The 17,877-nt window shown below is 41.1% G+C and overlaps 1 protein-coding gene across 1 annotated transcript in view; it reads right to left on the reverse strand.

Moving 5' to 3' along the window:
* The window catches only part of LOC122790939 (probable inactive glycosyltransferase 25 family member 3), a 598,803-nt gene that overhangs the window by 112,254 nt on the left and 468,672 nt on the right, over nt 1–17,877 (reverse strand). Inside the window, exon 11 of the mRNA XM_044058643.1 lies at nt 4,014–4,220. Coding sequence (XP_043914578.1) covers nt 4,014–4,220 — 207 coding nt within the window. The remainder of the gene's footprint in view (nt 1–4,013; nt 4,221–17,877) is intronic.

Raw genomic sequence — 17,877 nt, forward strand, 5'->3', positions numbered from 1 at the left:
ATAGGTAATCTTCAAACACTTGACCCAACTCAGTCTGGATTTGTCAAAGGGAGATCATGCATGTTAAACCTGGTGGACTTCTTTGAGAAAGTTACCAGAGCCCTGGATGAGGAGAAAACTGTTAATACAGCCTACTCAGACATGGCCAAGGCTTTTGACACTACTCCAATCTAGCATTATTGACAAACTCACCCAGCTAGGTATCAACCTTTATATCGTTAGGTGAGTCGCTAACTGGCTCACCAATAGAACCTATACAGTCAAAATAGGGCAATCCACCTCCAACAGCAGACCCATAACCAGTGGTGTACCACAGGTATTAGTCCTGGGACCTCTACTGTTCGGAATCTATTTAGCTGAAGTCTAAGAAAAAAATAAAGATCTGTGGCTGACAAAATTTGCTGACAATTGCAAACCGGGAGTGGTCATAGAATCCCCAAATTATGTCAACATCCTACAAGAGGGTCTTACACAAACCAATGATTGGTGCCAAATTCACAGCCTTAAACTCAGTGCAAAAAAATGTATCATCATCCCTTTCAGTAAGAACAATTTACTGGCTAACTGCCACATCAGTAGAAACACCCTAAGCTGAGAGACCTGGGCACACAGATCGAAAGCAAACCTTACCTTTAATCACCATATCTCCAGTAGTAAGAAGAGCATTCTATATTGCTCATCTCATAAGTAAGGGCATTGCCTCCAGAAAAAAAGAAGTTTTAATCTCCCTGTACTCTTCCCTTATCAGGCCAATAATTGAGTACAACGCCCCTTTTGGTATTTACCATTCTAGGCACCTGCAGCAATTGGAGAGACCACAAAAGTTCCTCACAAGGAAAATTCAAGGCCTTCAGCATCTGTCCTATGTGGATCAGCTGAAATCGCTGTCACTTTACTCTGTTTCATACATGCCACTCAGAGGCAATCTCTGCCTTGTGTATAAGGTAATCTCTGACTCTGCTTTATTGGAAATGCTGCATATCCATAAGTTCAATGGCACTCAGGTTATTTGCTCTGAAGACCTTAACCTTTGATATGACACATTAATAGAACCTGCTGGAGGGATAGATTTGTCTCTCCCAGAGGTTACCGCACTGGTGGAACTGACTCCCAATTCATGTCGAGCAGAGCACCTTTAGCCCTTTTCAAGCACAATTTGGACAAGTGGATGGATAACTGTAAATTCACCCCAGGGATTCCACCTGTCTCTCTCTTGAACAAGGGCAATAGGTGCTGATCATGGAATCAAGGCAGAACTTGGCTAGGCTTGTAAGGGCCCTTGCGCCATTAGCCTATTAACTTCCTATGATCCAAGAAAAAATGCCAGCTGAATGTTAAAACAACTTAAACAGACTAATTTTGCAAGCCAGACATTCATAAGACATCTCTCAATAAAAAAGAAAAGCTTCTAAAACTATGCTTACTAATAAATGGATAAGTTATCTAATGGACTTAGTGACTAAGAAAACTCTGTTTGAACAAAGTTTTGTTAAAAGCAACCTCCATTTGTAAATTAAACCACTTTTTTATTCTCTGGGAAGAAGCTTCTTCCCATGTAGAGATCTAAATCCCATGACATTATTCGAATATGGGGTTGTTTCTCCTCATTCATGCCCCTTACACTGACACTGCAGAGAACATCAAAATTCAGCCAAATGGTTAAACACAACATGAACACAGATTTCTGGCCTGTGAATTTATCCCCTTTGCTAAGAAAGAGGAATCCTCTCTGCCAGTTCCTTCCGATGCCATTTCTTTTACTCTGTGTACTACTCTTCTTTCAGTCCATGAGCCCAAATGGGAAAGTAACAGATGGTGACTCCACAACAGTCAACAAGTATAAAACAGTCACTAAACAAACTACATCCTGAACAAAGGCAAAATGCTTACTTTATGTGTGGATATTGTTTTCTTATTGTCTACACTGTACTTCTTCCCTATATTTTGTACTGGAAAAAAACAGCATGTCGGATACTCACACACACACACACACACACACACACACACACACACACACACACACACACACACACACACACACTGGAATGAAACTGGGTCTTAAAGGACACTAATCAAATAATATCTCTAAGACTCAAGAAAATATGGCTGGGTGGTGGGACATAGTCAGGTAATGCCAGATATCCTGAAGTGGACTAATCAGGTGATATCAGTGACACTTCTAAAAACACAACGGAAGTAGCTCAACTGACCAAATCTGTGTGTTGTGCTTTTGGCCATTTAGTCAGTCACCCTGTCCTCCAGAAAGTTATGGGGTGGGGGGACATCCCCTCAACTTCAATGTACAGTACCCCCAGAGATGATTTTAACAGCACAGAGTACAGAAAGTTTACCCTTTCCGCAAAATAATATTTTTTGTAAAAGCATTTAATTTCAGTGCAAAATGCATAAAATAGCATTTACAAAATTACACTACATCCTAACAAAATACATCGGAATGAGGGGTTTGAAACAGATGAGACCACTTACTCTGTCTAATGACACAATATAATGAAAAAAAAAACAGAAAGACTAATTCCTATTTTTTTTTCTTTAATTTTTCTTTCTTTCTAGTTTTGCTGCTGTCATTGAGTCTTTCTAGTCTAGTTACAAAGCTATTACAGGCAATTATCCAAACCTTTTTTTCTGTTACCTCTGTTTCGTTGATTATACTGTTTTTTTTCTCAATATCCCATAACAGTTGCACAATGTACATTCTCCTCACTAAATCATCTTCTAAACTCACACAGATGTTTTTGGAATAAAAACTGCACATCATGGACTATCTGTAACCCCACCCAATCATCCTTTCCAATCATAAACTTTTCTTTATTAGCCAGTTAGCAGCCACATAAAAAATATGAACAGCTATGCATTGCAGTGCACAGCATCATACCAAATGAAAGTGTTCAGCTTCAAGGAGTTATCTGTTATGTATCTCACACTAGTCATGCAGTTCAACATCTTATTGTTCAAAGTCTGTGATGACAATGGATAAAGCCCAGACTGAGCTCCCGATAACCAAAATCAAGCAATGACTTCGGTGATGAACAGCCAGCCTTGAAGTGGAAAGTGAGTGGTCAATGCGATCTTACACAGCCTGCTTCATGGCATCGCATACATCAAGCTGTGCATATGCATACGTATTCATACTTCAACTCATATACAACTATATGCATAAGCCACTGGGGTGGCATTGTGGGAGTACATGTATGCCCTGATACCACAGCACTGAGGTAAAGGATAAATAAAAAACAAATCACTTTTACTCTGCCCCATGACTGACAACTCCTCTCCTTGGGTCTCCACTGAAAATGGGCTTCTGGCTCAGTTGGACTAACCTGGTTAACAAATGTCAAATAAATAAACTCTGTGGAGGAGGGGATGCAGTGTAGATCAATGGTCTGGTGAGATTTAAGGTCTAAACTTAAATGCGGGTGGCACAATGCAGACCCTCGGACCACTGGGATAAAGGGTCCCTCTCAACAGGAATAAGCTGGTAAGGAAAGCAAAATGTAGGTGATAAAAATCCTGCAAGGCTGTCTGGATGATGCCCCCCACTTATCTCTTACCCTAGCTACTCTGGCTGGTGTAGGAGAAGATTGAATCAGGCCCAACACCCAAAATGGGGGAGCTGATGGCTGGCAGGTGCAATACGAAAATATACTGAAAAATTCTTATGGTTCACAATTCTGTCCACTGAAGTTCAAATAACAGAAAAAAATGTTAACCATGGGAATCATTTTTTTCTAAGGTGGGCATCCATTTTGCAATCTGCAGTACAAAATGACCAATAATTAGGAAAACAAAATGGGACCATCTTATGCTTTTGTGATGGCGGTGAAAACTCAAAAACACAATAAAAAGAATTCTACAAACAAGAGTAAATTTTCTTGAAGGTAAATTAACTTATTCAGATATAAAACAAAATCTACTGTTTATCACTTGGTCATTGCATTTTTCTCATCACCATAAACTTGGAACTACTTGCCAAAACAAAGTCAAAAGGAACGTACTTTGGGTGCTTGTCATACATGATGGGAAGGAACTCATCCACTGGAAGCATTTTGGAGAGTGGTTCTGCATTGATGAGTTTGTGGGCCCCCTGCAGAGAGATAACATATGCTAATGTCCAGTAAGAATAACCAGCCACCACAAGATTCTGCACATTTTCTACTGCTGCTTCCTGCTCAGTGTGGTTCACCTGTTTCCGACCAAGATAGCTAGACAAAACAACATGAAATTTAATGTTTAGATCACTGCAGACAGCATGACAAAAAAGATGCACATTAGGCATGTAACAAAGTAAAAAATAACACAGGGTCATTGTGCTTAACGTACATTTGGATACAAAATAAAGACAAGATATGACAATATTCAGATCTAGTTCTTCACACACTGTACTACAAAGAATACTTGAAAATGACATCCACATACTATCAAACTGATTCACCAATAAAAAATAATTTAAACTCAACAAAAAACTAAGTCCATGTAATTTGGAATTCAACAAAAACCAAGTACATGTTATTTGAAACTCATGGTAAACCTGCTAAGGTCCCCAACACCCTCATTATTAAAGATCCCAACAAAGTTCAAAATGAAGTCACTACTTCATTCAAATATCTAGGCATATGGATTGCCCCTGTACTAAACATTCAAGTCTGCTTAGACAAAAACAGAAGTAAGAGCAATCATCTTCTATTTTGAGCAAGAAAGAGTTGATCTGCTATGGTCAAAGGATCCTTTTTTGAGGCTCAAATATGGATCCCCCTTAATATCATCTGTCTCAATTAAAAATACCAAAGCATTACAGAACATCTCCAATTAAACGTGTAGATATGCAGCTAACTTGAATAGGTAAGATAGTCATAGTCTGAGAACTGATAAAGCAAAATGGCTATCAACTCAACAAAGAGCTGACCTCTTGCTGGATTCCCACCTATTTAAAGTACTACAGTCTGAAACATTTTCACCCATGGAAGCTAAACCCACCTCAAAAATCACCTCATATAAACTTAGATGAACCACATGGGTCACATGAGAGGGCAAAATGGTATGGATTATAATTTTGATCTGAAAGCAGATCTGCTGGTGTTTCCAAAAATACAATTCAAAAATACTTCCAACTGGAATTGGAGGTAAGAATTAAAGAGGGAGGGTTCCTCTCAGATAAGCTGTGTTTGAACAGAGGAACCAGGCAAGGATCTCTTCTTACCCCTTTGTTACTTATTTTATATTTAAAGTCACTGACAAAAAAAGAGACAGATATTTAAGGATACAACTGGATGGTAATACAGAAAAAAGTGCTTTATTTGCAGATGTTGTTTAATACCTGATAAATCAAGAAAAGGACATCTTGGTGTTCTGGAACACCTGGAGAGAGTTTCAAGTATTTTCAGGATATAAAACTAATGAATATAAAAAATGAAGTTATGTGCCTAACATAACATTCCATGTTAGTTGTCCTTCATCTCGCCTTCCTTCTTGCTGGATGGGTTCGATCCTCGGCTCCGACTCGGCCACTTACTATAGCTCGAGAGCACTTTACTGGCTCAAGGCTACCCCTTTATCCCAGAATGCCCAGCATCAGCTACCCAGATCTCGTTTGAGATAGCTCACACTAGACATAATTATAGAAGATAATCCATTAATCAACCTGGATATACAGTTAATTGTCATGGTTTGCTTGGGAAGTAACTAATAAAACAAATTAGCCAGTGAAACCATTGAGAAATTCCTCTCAATCCTCGAGGAAGGGGGAAGGAGGGAGGAACACAAGAAGGAAGGAGAGATGAAGGACAACTAACATGGAACGTTATGGTAGGTATATAACTTCTTTATGTTAAGTTGTCCAATCTCACCTTCGTTCTTGCTGGATGGGACAGTGTCCCTAGCACCTCAATCCTGGGTGGCTCATTGGAACAGACTCTTCAGAACCGTGGAGCCAAAGGAAGCCCTGCCCCAGGAGACCACATCTACTTTGTAATGAGAAATGAATGTATGAGGATCTGCCCAAGTAGCTGCTGCACAAACTGAATCTATGGGCAATCTATACTGAAATGCTACTAACCTGATTGAATGACCTTTGGGTTTTGCTGGAAGATATTTTTGTCACAAATGGTAGGTATGGGCTATGGTGTCTGATAACCATTTTGACAATGCTACTTTAGAAACTGGAAGGCCTTGTTTGTTGTTAGCAAAATGAAAGGAACAACTGATCTGATTTTCTCCTCTTTAGTTCTATGGAGATAGAAACGCAGTTGTCTATGCACATCCAATTGGTGTAATCTGTATTCTGCCTTGTTGGAATGATTATGGAAAAAGACAGGAAGTTCAATGGATTGATTCAAATTGTGTTCTGAACAAACTTTAGGTAGAAAAGATGGGTTGGTTCTCAGAGAAACTTTGTCTTTGTGAAAAACTAGGTATGGAGGGCGAACACAAAGTGCATGAAGTTCTGAAACATGTCTGGCAGAAGTAATAGCAACTAGGAATAGAGTTTTCCGAGAGAAATTTCAAGGAACATGATGCTGCTGGTTCAAAGGGTGGCAGTATCAAGGAGGCCAGAACCAAATTGAGATCCCAAGGTGGAAGGGGCTCTTTCACTGAGGGTCTAAGTAGAAATGCACCTCTCATGAAGGTCTTACCGAATTTGTGAGACATTATGCTGGAGTTAGAAACTCCAACGTGAAAATTTGAAATGGCAGCTAGTTGTACTCTGATGATAGCAGCCGCTGCACCAGAATGAAACAGTTCAGCTAAGAAATCCAAAAATCTCGTGTACAGGAGTTGTAAAAGGATCTAAATTCCTGGATTCTGCCCAGTAAGAGAATCTTTTCTATTTGCTAGCATAGACTTTCCTTATATTTGACTTATGGGAGGAAACAATAATATCACACACTGCTGGGGAAATATTGGGGAGCCTTGCTAGGATTGGAAGTGGAGTAACCAAGCTGTGAGCTTGAGAGATTGGAGGGATTGGTGTAGCCCACCTGATTGATGAATCAAAGACATCCGGTACTGGGTCCAGAATCCAAGGCTGGGCTAGAAGGTGGGGGTGAAGGAACAGAAACCAAATCTGTCGAGGCCAATAGGGGGCAATGAGGATCATTTTGCAACCCACCGACTTTGCTTTCTGAATGACTTTTGGAATTAGGGGAAAGGGGGGAAATGTATAAAGGAGTCCCTGAGGCCAATCGTGGACTAGAGCGTCCCTGGGTGTCTGATCTGGAAGAGGAACAAGGGAGACGTAGCTGCTGCATTTGTTGTTAGGTAAAGAGAGGTAAAAAGATTGCAGCAAAGCTGGCCCCATTTGCGGAAAATAAGATCCACAATTTCCTGTTTCAGGGACCACTTGTGAGGCATGAGGATAGCCCTGCTGAGCCTATCCACTATTATGTTGGATGTCCCAGGGATATGCTTTGCTGTCAGAAAACATTGGGAGGAAATCACCCATTGCCACAGTCTGAGGGCCTCTCGGCACAAGGGGTAAGACCTGGTTCCACCCTGTTTGTTGATCTACCAAACCACTGACATTGTCTGTCTGTATTGCAATAGTCCAGGCAGGGTGACAGTCTTGAAGAGCTTGCAATGCTAGGAGCATCGCTCTCATCTCCAGGACGTTGATGTGCAAGTGGTACTTGTGAGGTTGCCAAGTGCCTTGGACTGTCTTCCTTAGATAATGCCCCCCACCCTATCAGGGAAGCGTCCGTGGTCACTGTTGCAACCGGATGGGATTCCATGAAAGGTCTGCCCTGAGTAACTAGTGGGGAGACCATCCACCAGGAAAGGTGTCTTTTGCAAGATTCCGTAATTAGCATCATGTGAGACATGGGTAATTCCTGGAAGGACCATTGTGTGAGAAGAAGCCAGTGAAGGATTCTCATGTGAAAGCGTGCTAAGGGAACTAGAAGAATGGCTGCTTGCATGGACCCTAGAGCTTGAAGAACATATCTTACTTGAATTCTTTTGCTCCTCAGGAGAAGTGACACCTGTTTTCGAATAATGGAAACTCTTTCCTGAGGCAATTTTACAATCATTTTTCTTGTGTTTAGCTCTGCTCCTATGTATGTAACAGATTGACAGGGCAACAAGGCAGACTTTTCTAAGTTTATTGTGATGCCTAGTTGAGCACAGGATGTGATGGTGTAATCTCGTGCCTCTATAAGTTGTTGCCTGGTGGTAGCACTGAGGAGCCAGTCGTCCAGATAAGGAGACATCTGGAATCCTGGACGTCTCAGGTGAGCCGTGACTACTGCCATGTATTTGGCGAACACCCTGGGGGCTGTGGTGAGACCAAAGGGCAGAGCTCTGAACTGGTAATGACTGGCCCCTAGCCGGAAGCATAGAAATCTCCTGGACCGTCTGTCCATTTCTATATGATACTACGCGTCCTGAAGATCTATGGAGCACATCCAATTGTCCTGACCAAGAAAGGGGAGAATAGACTGCAGTGTTACCATCCAGAACTTTTCTTTTTGTACAGATTTTGTTTAACCTGCTGAGATCCAGAACTGGTCTCCAGTCCCCTGTCTTTTTGGATACTAAAAAGAATCATGAGCAAGTTACCAGATCCTACTTGGTCTGCAGGGACTTCCTGGATGGCTCTTTTTTCTAGCAGTCTTGACACTTCTGTGACTGCCTGATCCCTTAGATTGGGTGGAACATCTGGGATGGATTTTTTTGAAACAAAAGGGGGTTGATGAAAGGGAATCTTCTAACTTCCGGATATAATGGCTAGTACCCATTTGTCTTTTGTAATATTTTGCCAGGAGATTGGGTACAATGAAAGCCTTCCCCCGACTGCCTCCAGAGTTGAGCAGTCGGGCATCCCTTCAGGGATGTTAATAGGGTTTGGAAGAGAACATATCTCTGTCACCCTGATTTTGTGGACCCCCTCTGCCACGAGGACGGCATCTGCCATTATTTCCCCCTCTGCCCCTGGGGGAAAATTCACCACATGCATCAGGCAAGGGTCCATGGGATTTTCAAAACCACATCTTTCCACCCTTCTGACCATTTGGGTATGGTCTGGTAGGAGTGGAAAAATGGACTCCGACATCAGAGAGCGTCTTGCTTTCCTGCTGGCACCTGCTAAGCGTGTCTTTCACCTGAGGCCCAAAGAGAAAGGAGCCATCGAAGGGGGTATTGGTGAAGGACGCTCTGAAAGGTTCCGCAAACTGACAAAGCCGCAGCCAAGAATGTCTCCTAAGAGCCACTCCTGTTCCTGCAGCTCTACTCACTCCATCGGCTGGGTATGAAATAAGCCTCATGGAGGAGTTGACTACTGAATTAAGAGTCGCCAGCTGGGTAGCTACCTTGGCTGAAGCTCCCTCAGCTGTGGGATCTTGTAGGGTATCCCCAAGCTTTTTTAGGAGATCCCTCTGAAGCCTAGTAAAATGGGAAAGATAGTTCAGGGACCTAAGGGAGAAGGTCGCTGATTAAAACATTCACTTCCCATATCTGTCCATCGTACGAGAGTCTTTATTCGGTGGATGGACAGATGAGGAGGTTTCAGCTAACTCTGTCTTTGTGGCTGCTGCTACTACCACCATGGCATCAACTGGGACACCTTTTGTCAAGAATTGCTGGTCTTGGGGAGCAGTGATAAATTTATTGGGTCTCCTCGGGACAGGTTCCATGGAATCTGGAGCTGACCAAGCCTTTTGAGACAACAGACATGAGTGGATCAAAAGGCGGAGACTTCCAGGAGATGGAAGGTCGGGAACCAAATGCGTCCAGGTATATAGACTCATCCTCAGAGGGGGCTAAGGAGGTCCAGCTACGCCTCTGCCTGAGAATCTCAAGGATGTCCGAAAAGGAAACATCTTCAGAGGGGGACCCCTCTGATTCATCCAGGTCTGTATCTGAGGTGACAGACTCAGGGGAGTCTTGGTGCTTCCTCTTGCACTTTTTCTTCTGGAAAGCCTAGTTAGAATGCTCTAGGGAGGTTTCGGAAGAACAGGGTTCACCCAATGGGGTGTCCTGGGGCATAGGTTCCCTACACTTTGGGGCTGGAGGAGGAGCAGAGGTTGTCATAGGCACCAAGGGGGATGGAGCCAATGGAACCGATAGTGGGGCCGTCTGTGGGGACAGCACTCTCCACATGACCTCGAAGGCGTCACGGTCTTGACACAAGGAGGGCTCCAGCTCCGAAGAGACAGGAATCCCACCCTGCGCCGAGGGCGATGGCTCCGGGGCCGATGTAGGAGCCGAGCTCAACTGAGCCGACGCTCCGAGAGGGAGAGCGGGGTTGGACAAGGGTCCGATGCCACTTCCCCCCTCGGAGCTGACGAGAGAGTTTCGGCACCCAGATACCTCGATGGGAGGAAGAACCGAGGTAATCAGAGCCAATGTCGGAGCCGAAGGAACCACTATCAGAGCATCCATGGACTCCGGCTCTGAACTAAGCATAGTTGGAGGAGGAATCGAAATCTAAGCGGATGGAGCCGAAGCCTGCTGAGGCGGGCTCGAAAGCATTTTAGTAAGGGCTATGACTTCAGCAACCTACTGACCACTCTCTCCACATCCTGATCTGATAACTTCGAGGATCGAGAGGAGTGGGAAGATGAGCGATGACTGGCCTTGCTTTGAAGTAAGGGTGATTGTGGCACCGAGCAAATTGGCTCCAATGAAGGAGACCTAGCTCATTGGTGGCTCCGAGACGGCTCCGAAGTAACAGTTGGAGTCGATGGAGGAGTAGCCTTGTTTGTCAAGCTCACAGGTCGGTTCCGAATATGGAGCCGATGGATTGACTGGTTTCAAAGGTTTCAGTGACTGAGATGCTTTAGCCGGAGAATCCTGTTTTAACAATCCACGGAAGATAAGCTTGTTTTTCCGCTCCTGCAGGACCCTTGGACTAAAGGCATGACAAACAGAACAAGAGTCCTGCAGGTGCAGAGCCCCCAAGCAGTAAACACAACTAGTGTGCCCATCTGTTAGAGACATCTTCTGACAGCATGAGTCACACTTTTTAAAACCTGAGGTTTTAACTTACTTAGACATTTTACCAAAAAGACACACTACAAAAGTAAACTAAAAATTATATTAATAAAGTCCTTAAAGGAGAGCCTCTAACTTAAATGGCTGGGGGGGAGGGGAAGAACTCTCTAAGTTAAACGAGTTCAGGGAATAACAGAAGGCCTAGCGACTAAGGGGCGACGGCCAACACAGTACAAAAAAACACCAAAAGGATGAGATAAGGGGTTTACAATAAAAGAAACTTACAAACTACTATGAGAAAATATATATCAAATTTTTAAGCAAATTATTTGAATTTAATAGAGAAAGAAGTTATACTAGCCTGAGCCAGTATTGACATTGCTAAAGCGGCAAATGAGATCTGGGTAGCTGACACTGGGCATTCTGGGATAAGGGGTAGCCTCAAGCCAGTAAGGAGCTCTCGAGCTATAGTAAGTGGCCAAGTCGGAGCAGAGGATCGGCTCCGAACCCATCCAGCAAGAACGAAGGCGAGACTGGACAACTTAACATCAAAGGTTATAGCCGTATATTATGTGTCCACTTATGACTTGGTTTAGCAACACTCGTATTTATGGGGAGCTGGTAAGATGAAGTATTTGGAAGTAAGTTAAAAAGGCTTCTTTTAGCTAAGGATATGTATGAAAAGACTAAAAAGATAACACAAAAACTGAGTAACGAAGTTCTTGTTTATGGATATGGATAGTAAGTTACAAACAGTGAAAGTGTTTTAGTTCCTTTAGTGTTATATAAAGGTCAGGCTTATTTTTTTTTAATCAACCAGAGATGTAGTGGACAATAATAAACACTTGAAGGAATTTGTGAGGGAAATAAGGCAAGAGTTAAGAGGGATAACTTGGTTTGGGATTACCTGAGCTGAAGGAATATTTTACAGCTACACAGTTAATTTCACATACATAACAGAAGCATAAGATTATAATTCAAAGTGGAAAGGGATAATGAAGAAGGCGGGGGGGGGGTCAAGAAATAAGGAGAGAGGGAGTTTGGATGCAGATCCTTAAGGATAAAACTAACCACCATACAGAATATTATATTCATAAAATTGCAGAAAGTATTCTATTAACTAAGCCAACACGGGAATGGAGAAAGGATATTTTGCAAATAGGGATACTGAAAGTAGGGGTACAGAAAGTAGGCAAAAGGGGCTGGAAGTTACTGGAGAAAACTGGCAAAGAAACCAAGGTATTGGAAGCAAATAACTAGACAGGGAAAGGTAACAGAGCGGGATGACACCAAGAAGTTTGGACTGCAGGTTAGAGACTACCTTCTCTATCAGGGACTGATATCAGAGCACAGGCAGAAGTCCTAAGTGAAAGACCTGCTCTGGTAGAGTTTTTAGTAGAATCTAGAACATATGTTGCTTTAAACAATGGGATAATTAGTAGGACATACAACATATAGCATGATAACCTATAAGAATCAATCAGTAGAGGTTATAAAACATGGGTCTATATTACTCGAACGAAAACTGCATTGCACAAATCCCATTTGAGTGACACAAAATGAGCAGATGTGGGGAATATCGAAAGAATGAATGGAGATCGCCGTAGGAAATTCTTCCCTTTACTTCAATGGAGTGCGATCTCGAAGTTGTTATATTTAATTAGCGGGGGTTTGGGGGGTGCAGAGGGGCTTGCCCCCTGCATAAAACAGTTAGTGAAAGTTTTCGTCTGGTAGTTTTTTTTATTTCACAGTTTCGAAATATGTGGTTTTCGCGCTTTAGGTGTCGCTCAAATGGGATTCGCAAGTCAGTTTTCGTTCTGCTAATATAGACCCAGAAAACATTAGGCAGAGAGACTGTAAAAGCAATTTACAGGGAACAATGCAAGGACATATATATGGCGCCCAAATAAGCAACAAAGTCCAGAAGGTTTAGGATTTTTGCATGGAAGTACTAGCATAGGTATTTATCCCCAGCAGAATTCAAAATAATTTTCCTTAGATATACAGCAAATGCTAGAGGTGTAATGGGGAAGAAAAAGGTACTAGGAACATGTTTTTGTGAGTGCAATTATTTGGCAGACTTTAAAAATTTCCTGCAGAGTACACTGTCAAAAATATTGAAGAGAAATGAATATCTGAATATTCTCAACATAGTGAGGCCTAATTAAGTTTAATTCTGCTGGCTGCCAAAAATAACTACTACATAATGGAAATCAAAATCTAAACTAACTGCATTTGAAGTTTTGAATTTTGTAAAAGAATGGAAGAAGGATCTTTAGAAAAGGGAAGGAGTAAATTATATCTAAATAAATGGAATTTGTGGGAACAATGCATGAGGAATAATGTTCAGAGGAAGGAGTAATATTTAAGAGAAAGCAGAAATTCAGCAATTTATGTAATGCTGGACTGAAAAACAGTTATAAAGAGAAAAAACATAATGTATAATGTGTGTAAATGGAAAAAAGTTAATACTGTTTTTTTTCTTGTCTATTAATGTATAAATGCCTATAACTTAAGAGATAATTTAATAAAGGTGTTTTTTTTTAAAGAATACTTTCAGCTAAATAATTTTCATATACTTGTTGAGAAGTTAAAATAGAACTTTATTCTGTGAAACCTTCTGATGAAGTCTCTTAGCAGATGAAACTGCTCATCCGTATCAAAAAGTTAATCCACACAACTCTTTAACATGACCCCTCTGGTTCATTTTTGTTATTCCTGTGTTCAGGTCCCCAGAGGGACAGGAAACCAGGCTGGTTCACAAGGCAATTTCTTTACCAGTGGAGACCTATTTCCCTCATATAAACTTAGAGGACAAGCTCATGACACCTATTTTACAACCCCCCTCAAGAAGAAAACGTCAATGTACAAACCACAGTTTTTTATATTCTAGCCCAAAAACTGAGAGATTCACTGCCTCCCTTAAAAATGCTAACTTTTTACTTCGAATTTCAACCCCAGTACTAAGCATACCTTTTCATAGAACCCTGGTGCATATCTTATCTGGCCACACTAACTTTCTCCAGACTTGTTCTGTGCCTTCTGCCATCCACCTCAGCCACTGTACTATACACAAGTCCTCTGTTTACTTTTTTCCCTTCTGCTAGTAATTTTTCTTTTGCGGGATTGAAATTTTAAACTCATTTATATTATAAACCGATCCTTTTAGTGAGGTGCAATAGTTTTCCAGCCTTAAGGAGTAAGATGTCTCCCACCGTTAAGGAAAAACATTAAACCACTGGGAAACAAGTTATGAGTGCTTGATTACTTTGAAGTTTCGAGTGAGACTGGCTACACTTCATGGTTCTTTTTTCCAGATTTTAAGGAAACTCAGCTAAGAACTTCAATGCTCGCGAAGTACCAGTTTTCCTGTAGTATAACTAATTTTATATATAATTATAGGTACTTCACCACAGTCATTAATTTATAGAGATTTCACTTACAGAGGATCTAACTTTACTATATTATATGTACATGTTTTGCTATTATATTTTCTTTTTGATTTGAAAGCAACTGTATTGGTACATATATAGACACAGTTAACTGTTCTGTTATTAACACATCATTAATGTATTAATATTTGCTTTTAATTCATCTTTCACCTGAATGCCCTCAGGCTGAGCCTGAAAATGGTCCATTGTGATCAGACCACTACACCAGAAAACAAACATAAAAAAGAGAGAGAGAGAGAGATTATGGCTCTGAAGACTGTTAGCATCTGACAACCAATGCTTTTTAATCCGCTGCTTCAGGAAATCAAAGAACAAAATGTAACCAGTGTTTTACTTTGAAAATATAATCTTATGAATCCTACCAGAATACTTAAACCCATTATGCACAAAAAAGACAGCAGCAGTCTCTTAAAGTGAAATCATCTGACAAGAAAAACATGTCTACATCCTTGATTTCTTTTTTCAAATGTTACTGTCCTTACTCTAAGATCTTACTACAGAGAGCTCCCTCCCCAGCACAGTACCTTGATTACAATTCCTTCATTTAACCCATTCTCTGTGTACTGTGTCAACCTACACCCCAGCCAGACATAAGAAGCAAAACACACAGACTGTTATCCTACCTCAGCTGATCCTTCATCTTATGGCAAAGACTCTCACCTTTGTAGTGCTATTCTTCCCCTTTTGTTCAATTTTAAATTGATTTATCATTCTGAGTATCACCTGCCATCTGTCACACTGATAACTGCTGAAAAACTTACATGAAGCAGTTTTTTGTTTCCACCATTGCTGCCCATTATCAGCCAAATCCTGAAGTCCCGCCCTAATCTTCCATTCAGATTTTTCTGTGCACCGGTTTGATTTTCCCCTGACAGACTGGGGTCCTGCAAGTGGAGAAACCTTTTTGTAAATAACTGGGGAAGGAGAAGGAAATCATGGAATCCCTATAGAACACCATCCTGGCAGCTGTGTAAGGATATTTTGGTATGCCCTACCCCCTACCCCACTCAATACATAATGTGCACTACGCATACATGTGCTAGTGGACAAGCTTCAGTTTCCACTGAGAACTGGACATGCTTCAGTCTCCATTGAGAATTGGCAGTCCTTGGTTGGCATCCCCATCCCCCACCCCAAGATAGGTAAGCTGTCATACAAACTACACAGCTCCTATCCTCCCGGTTGACTCCTTAAGGGATAAGGTTCACTACATGAACCTGGGTCACAAGTCAGGGCTCTATCCCTTTGTGCCTTGCAGCTGGCTAAAACAAGTTTCCAGGAACCTTTGGGGATTTTGCATAAGGTAATTAAGTACAGGTGCAACTCTTTACCCGCTTCTTCCCCTAACCATATACAAGTGCATATGTTCTAAGATTCATTGTTTTTGTATTTCCTTCTACTGTTGTGTCAGCATCCAAACCTGCTGCATTAAGTGCTTACTGTGGTTCTCTCAGACTTGCCACAAAGGGACCAGTTTATTTCAAAATCTAGTCCTGCCTTTGTGATCTAGATCTCTGTCATCAGGGTCTGCTACACTCCCCCTCCAAGTCAGAACCACAAAGCAATGCAACATCCTGATAATAAGCAATCTACTGTAATACTTGGTAGCAACCACAAAGCACATCAATTATCATTCGTCCTGCACATATCATATTCTGTACTGCATAACTTCCTTAAGATCGCTAGAGGTGCATACTCGTTAGAAAACGGATAACTAACTAACAAGCACAGCACAAACATCCACATTGCATAAATTAACTGTGTTTGCCACTTTCTCTACTGGTGTTTAGAACTATGCTGATAGTATCCTAGTACAGTTGTAGACATCTCAAGAATGAGTTGAGACAACAGAATTAACTGCTTTAGAATTGTGGGAGGAAGTGAGAACAGCATTTTCATTTAATGTAATGAAAATAACTAAAGACCTTCTTGAGACAGCTGCCAGAAAAATAGAACCTCAGGTCTACTCCGAAGAGACCACCACTGGCTTAGTAGGGCTAACGTGGTTAGCAAAGAAAACATACACAAACACATTAACTTACAAAAATGATCTGGGAGTAATTCTGACTTTCTCCACCTCACAGATCTTGTCCTTTTTGTGTTATTAAGCCCACTGTTTTTGGATTGTCTGCCTCTTATGTAAATATGACTTACAGGTTCATAGATAGATTCATACTAAGCTAACTGCCCTTGCGAGCCATTTTAAGCCTTGCCAATTATCCCTTGTGAGACTCAAACCCTGCACCTTGTGTTTGCAAGGCAAACACCTTAACCATTAGGCCACCCTCCCAACCCACTTGATTTGAGAATCCCCTCGCAATTTTTTTATAAAAACTTCTAGTGATCACTAAAAATAAGTCCCACCCTTAAAATAGTTGAACTTTACCTATCGTCTCTTTTGTATCTTACCATCCACTAATTTTATAATACAATATTTAACTTAACTATCTTATTCAGATTTTTTTAAATCAGTGATTAGTAAAAGGACTGTCCTGAAAAGTATCTGCAAACAGATAAAATAAAACATACAACTTGTTTAAAAAGAAAGCTTATTGCAAAATAAAATATACAATCTGTTTAAGAAGAAAGCTCATTATAAAATTTACTGTCAGGCATTTGTTAACAGTAAAATTAAGATTTGACTAGAAGTACACATCTATCTGATTTATACTTTACACAGAATGGATCCTACTTTAAATAAGATTTGGTGGCACTTCATCAATTAACATTTGAAAACTCGATAGAAAATGGTTACCTCAGGCAGTGTAAAAACTGTCAAACTCTCAGCAGCAGCTTCAGCATCTGAGCATACACAAACACCTATCACTACTGCATAAGCACAGGTTCTGAAAACTACACCCATACCCAAAGGAGCCATAAGCTCAATAAACCTGAACCTTATTACACCGACTCCCACTGGTCACAGAAAATCAAGTATACAGAATCACAATAGCAAGGCAAAAGGGAAAGTCAGTAACAAAAAAATACACAAGTTTAATATTGAATCAAATCAAACACAAAGGCTGATGGTGCAACATGGCAATTACAAAAACATCTTAGCAACTCATCACTCCACTGTGTGCAAAAAAAGGCATTACCTACACTGGACTGTGAAAGGAGTTTGTGACAGTCATACCTACTGAAGTTCAAAACTGTAACTTCCAACTGAGTTAAAAAGGATTAAGGGTATTTATGACAGAAGGGTCATTGTTCCTACTGGAGTGAACCATTTAAGTGGGCTATCCCTGATGGCTGTGCAAAAGGATAAAGTGAGACTATAAAACTTGCAAGCATAGGAAAAACACATCTGCTTAGCAAAATATGCCCCCTCTCCATACAGCACCTAGAAAATGTTGTTGCTCAATCGGGGAGTAAGGACAAGGTGTTATACACAGGGAATTCAGTGTTTGTCCTTCTAAAGTGAAATGTGTAACCAACAAGTGCCCTTTGCATCCATTGATATTTACCTCTCTTTTCTGTTCAA

Source organism: Protopterus annectens, chromosome 16.part0 (genome assembly GCF_019279795.1).
Source record: "Protopterus annectens isolate FY-2018-M chromosome 16.part0, PAN1.0, whole genome shotgun sequence".
Taxonomy (NCBI): domain Eukaryota; kingdom Metazoa; phylum Chordata; order Ceratodontiformes; family Protopteridae; genus Protopterus; species Protopterus annectens.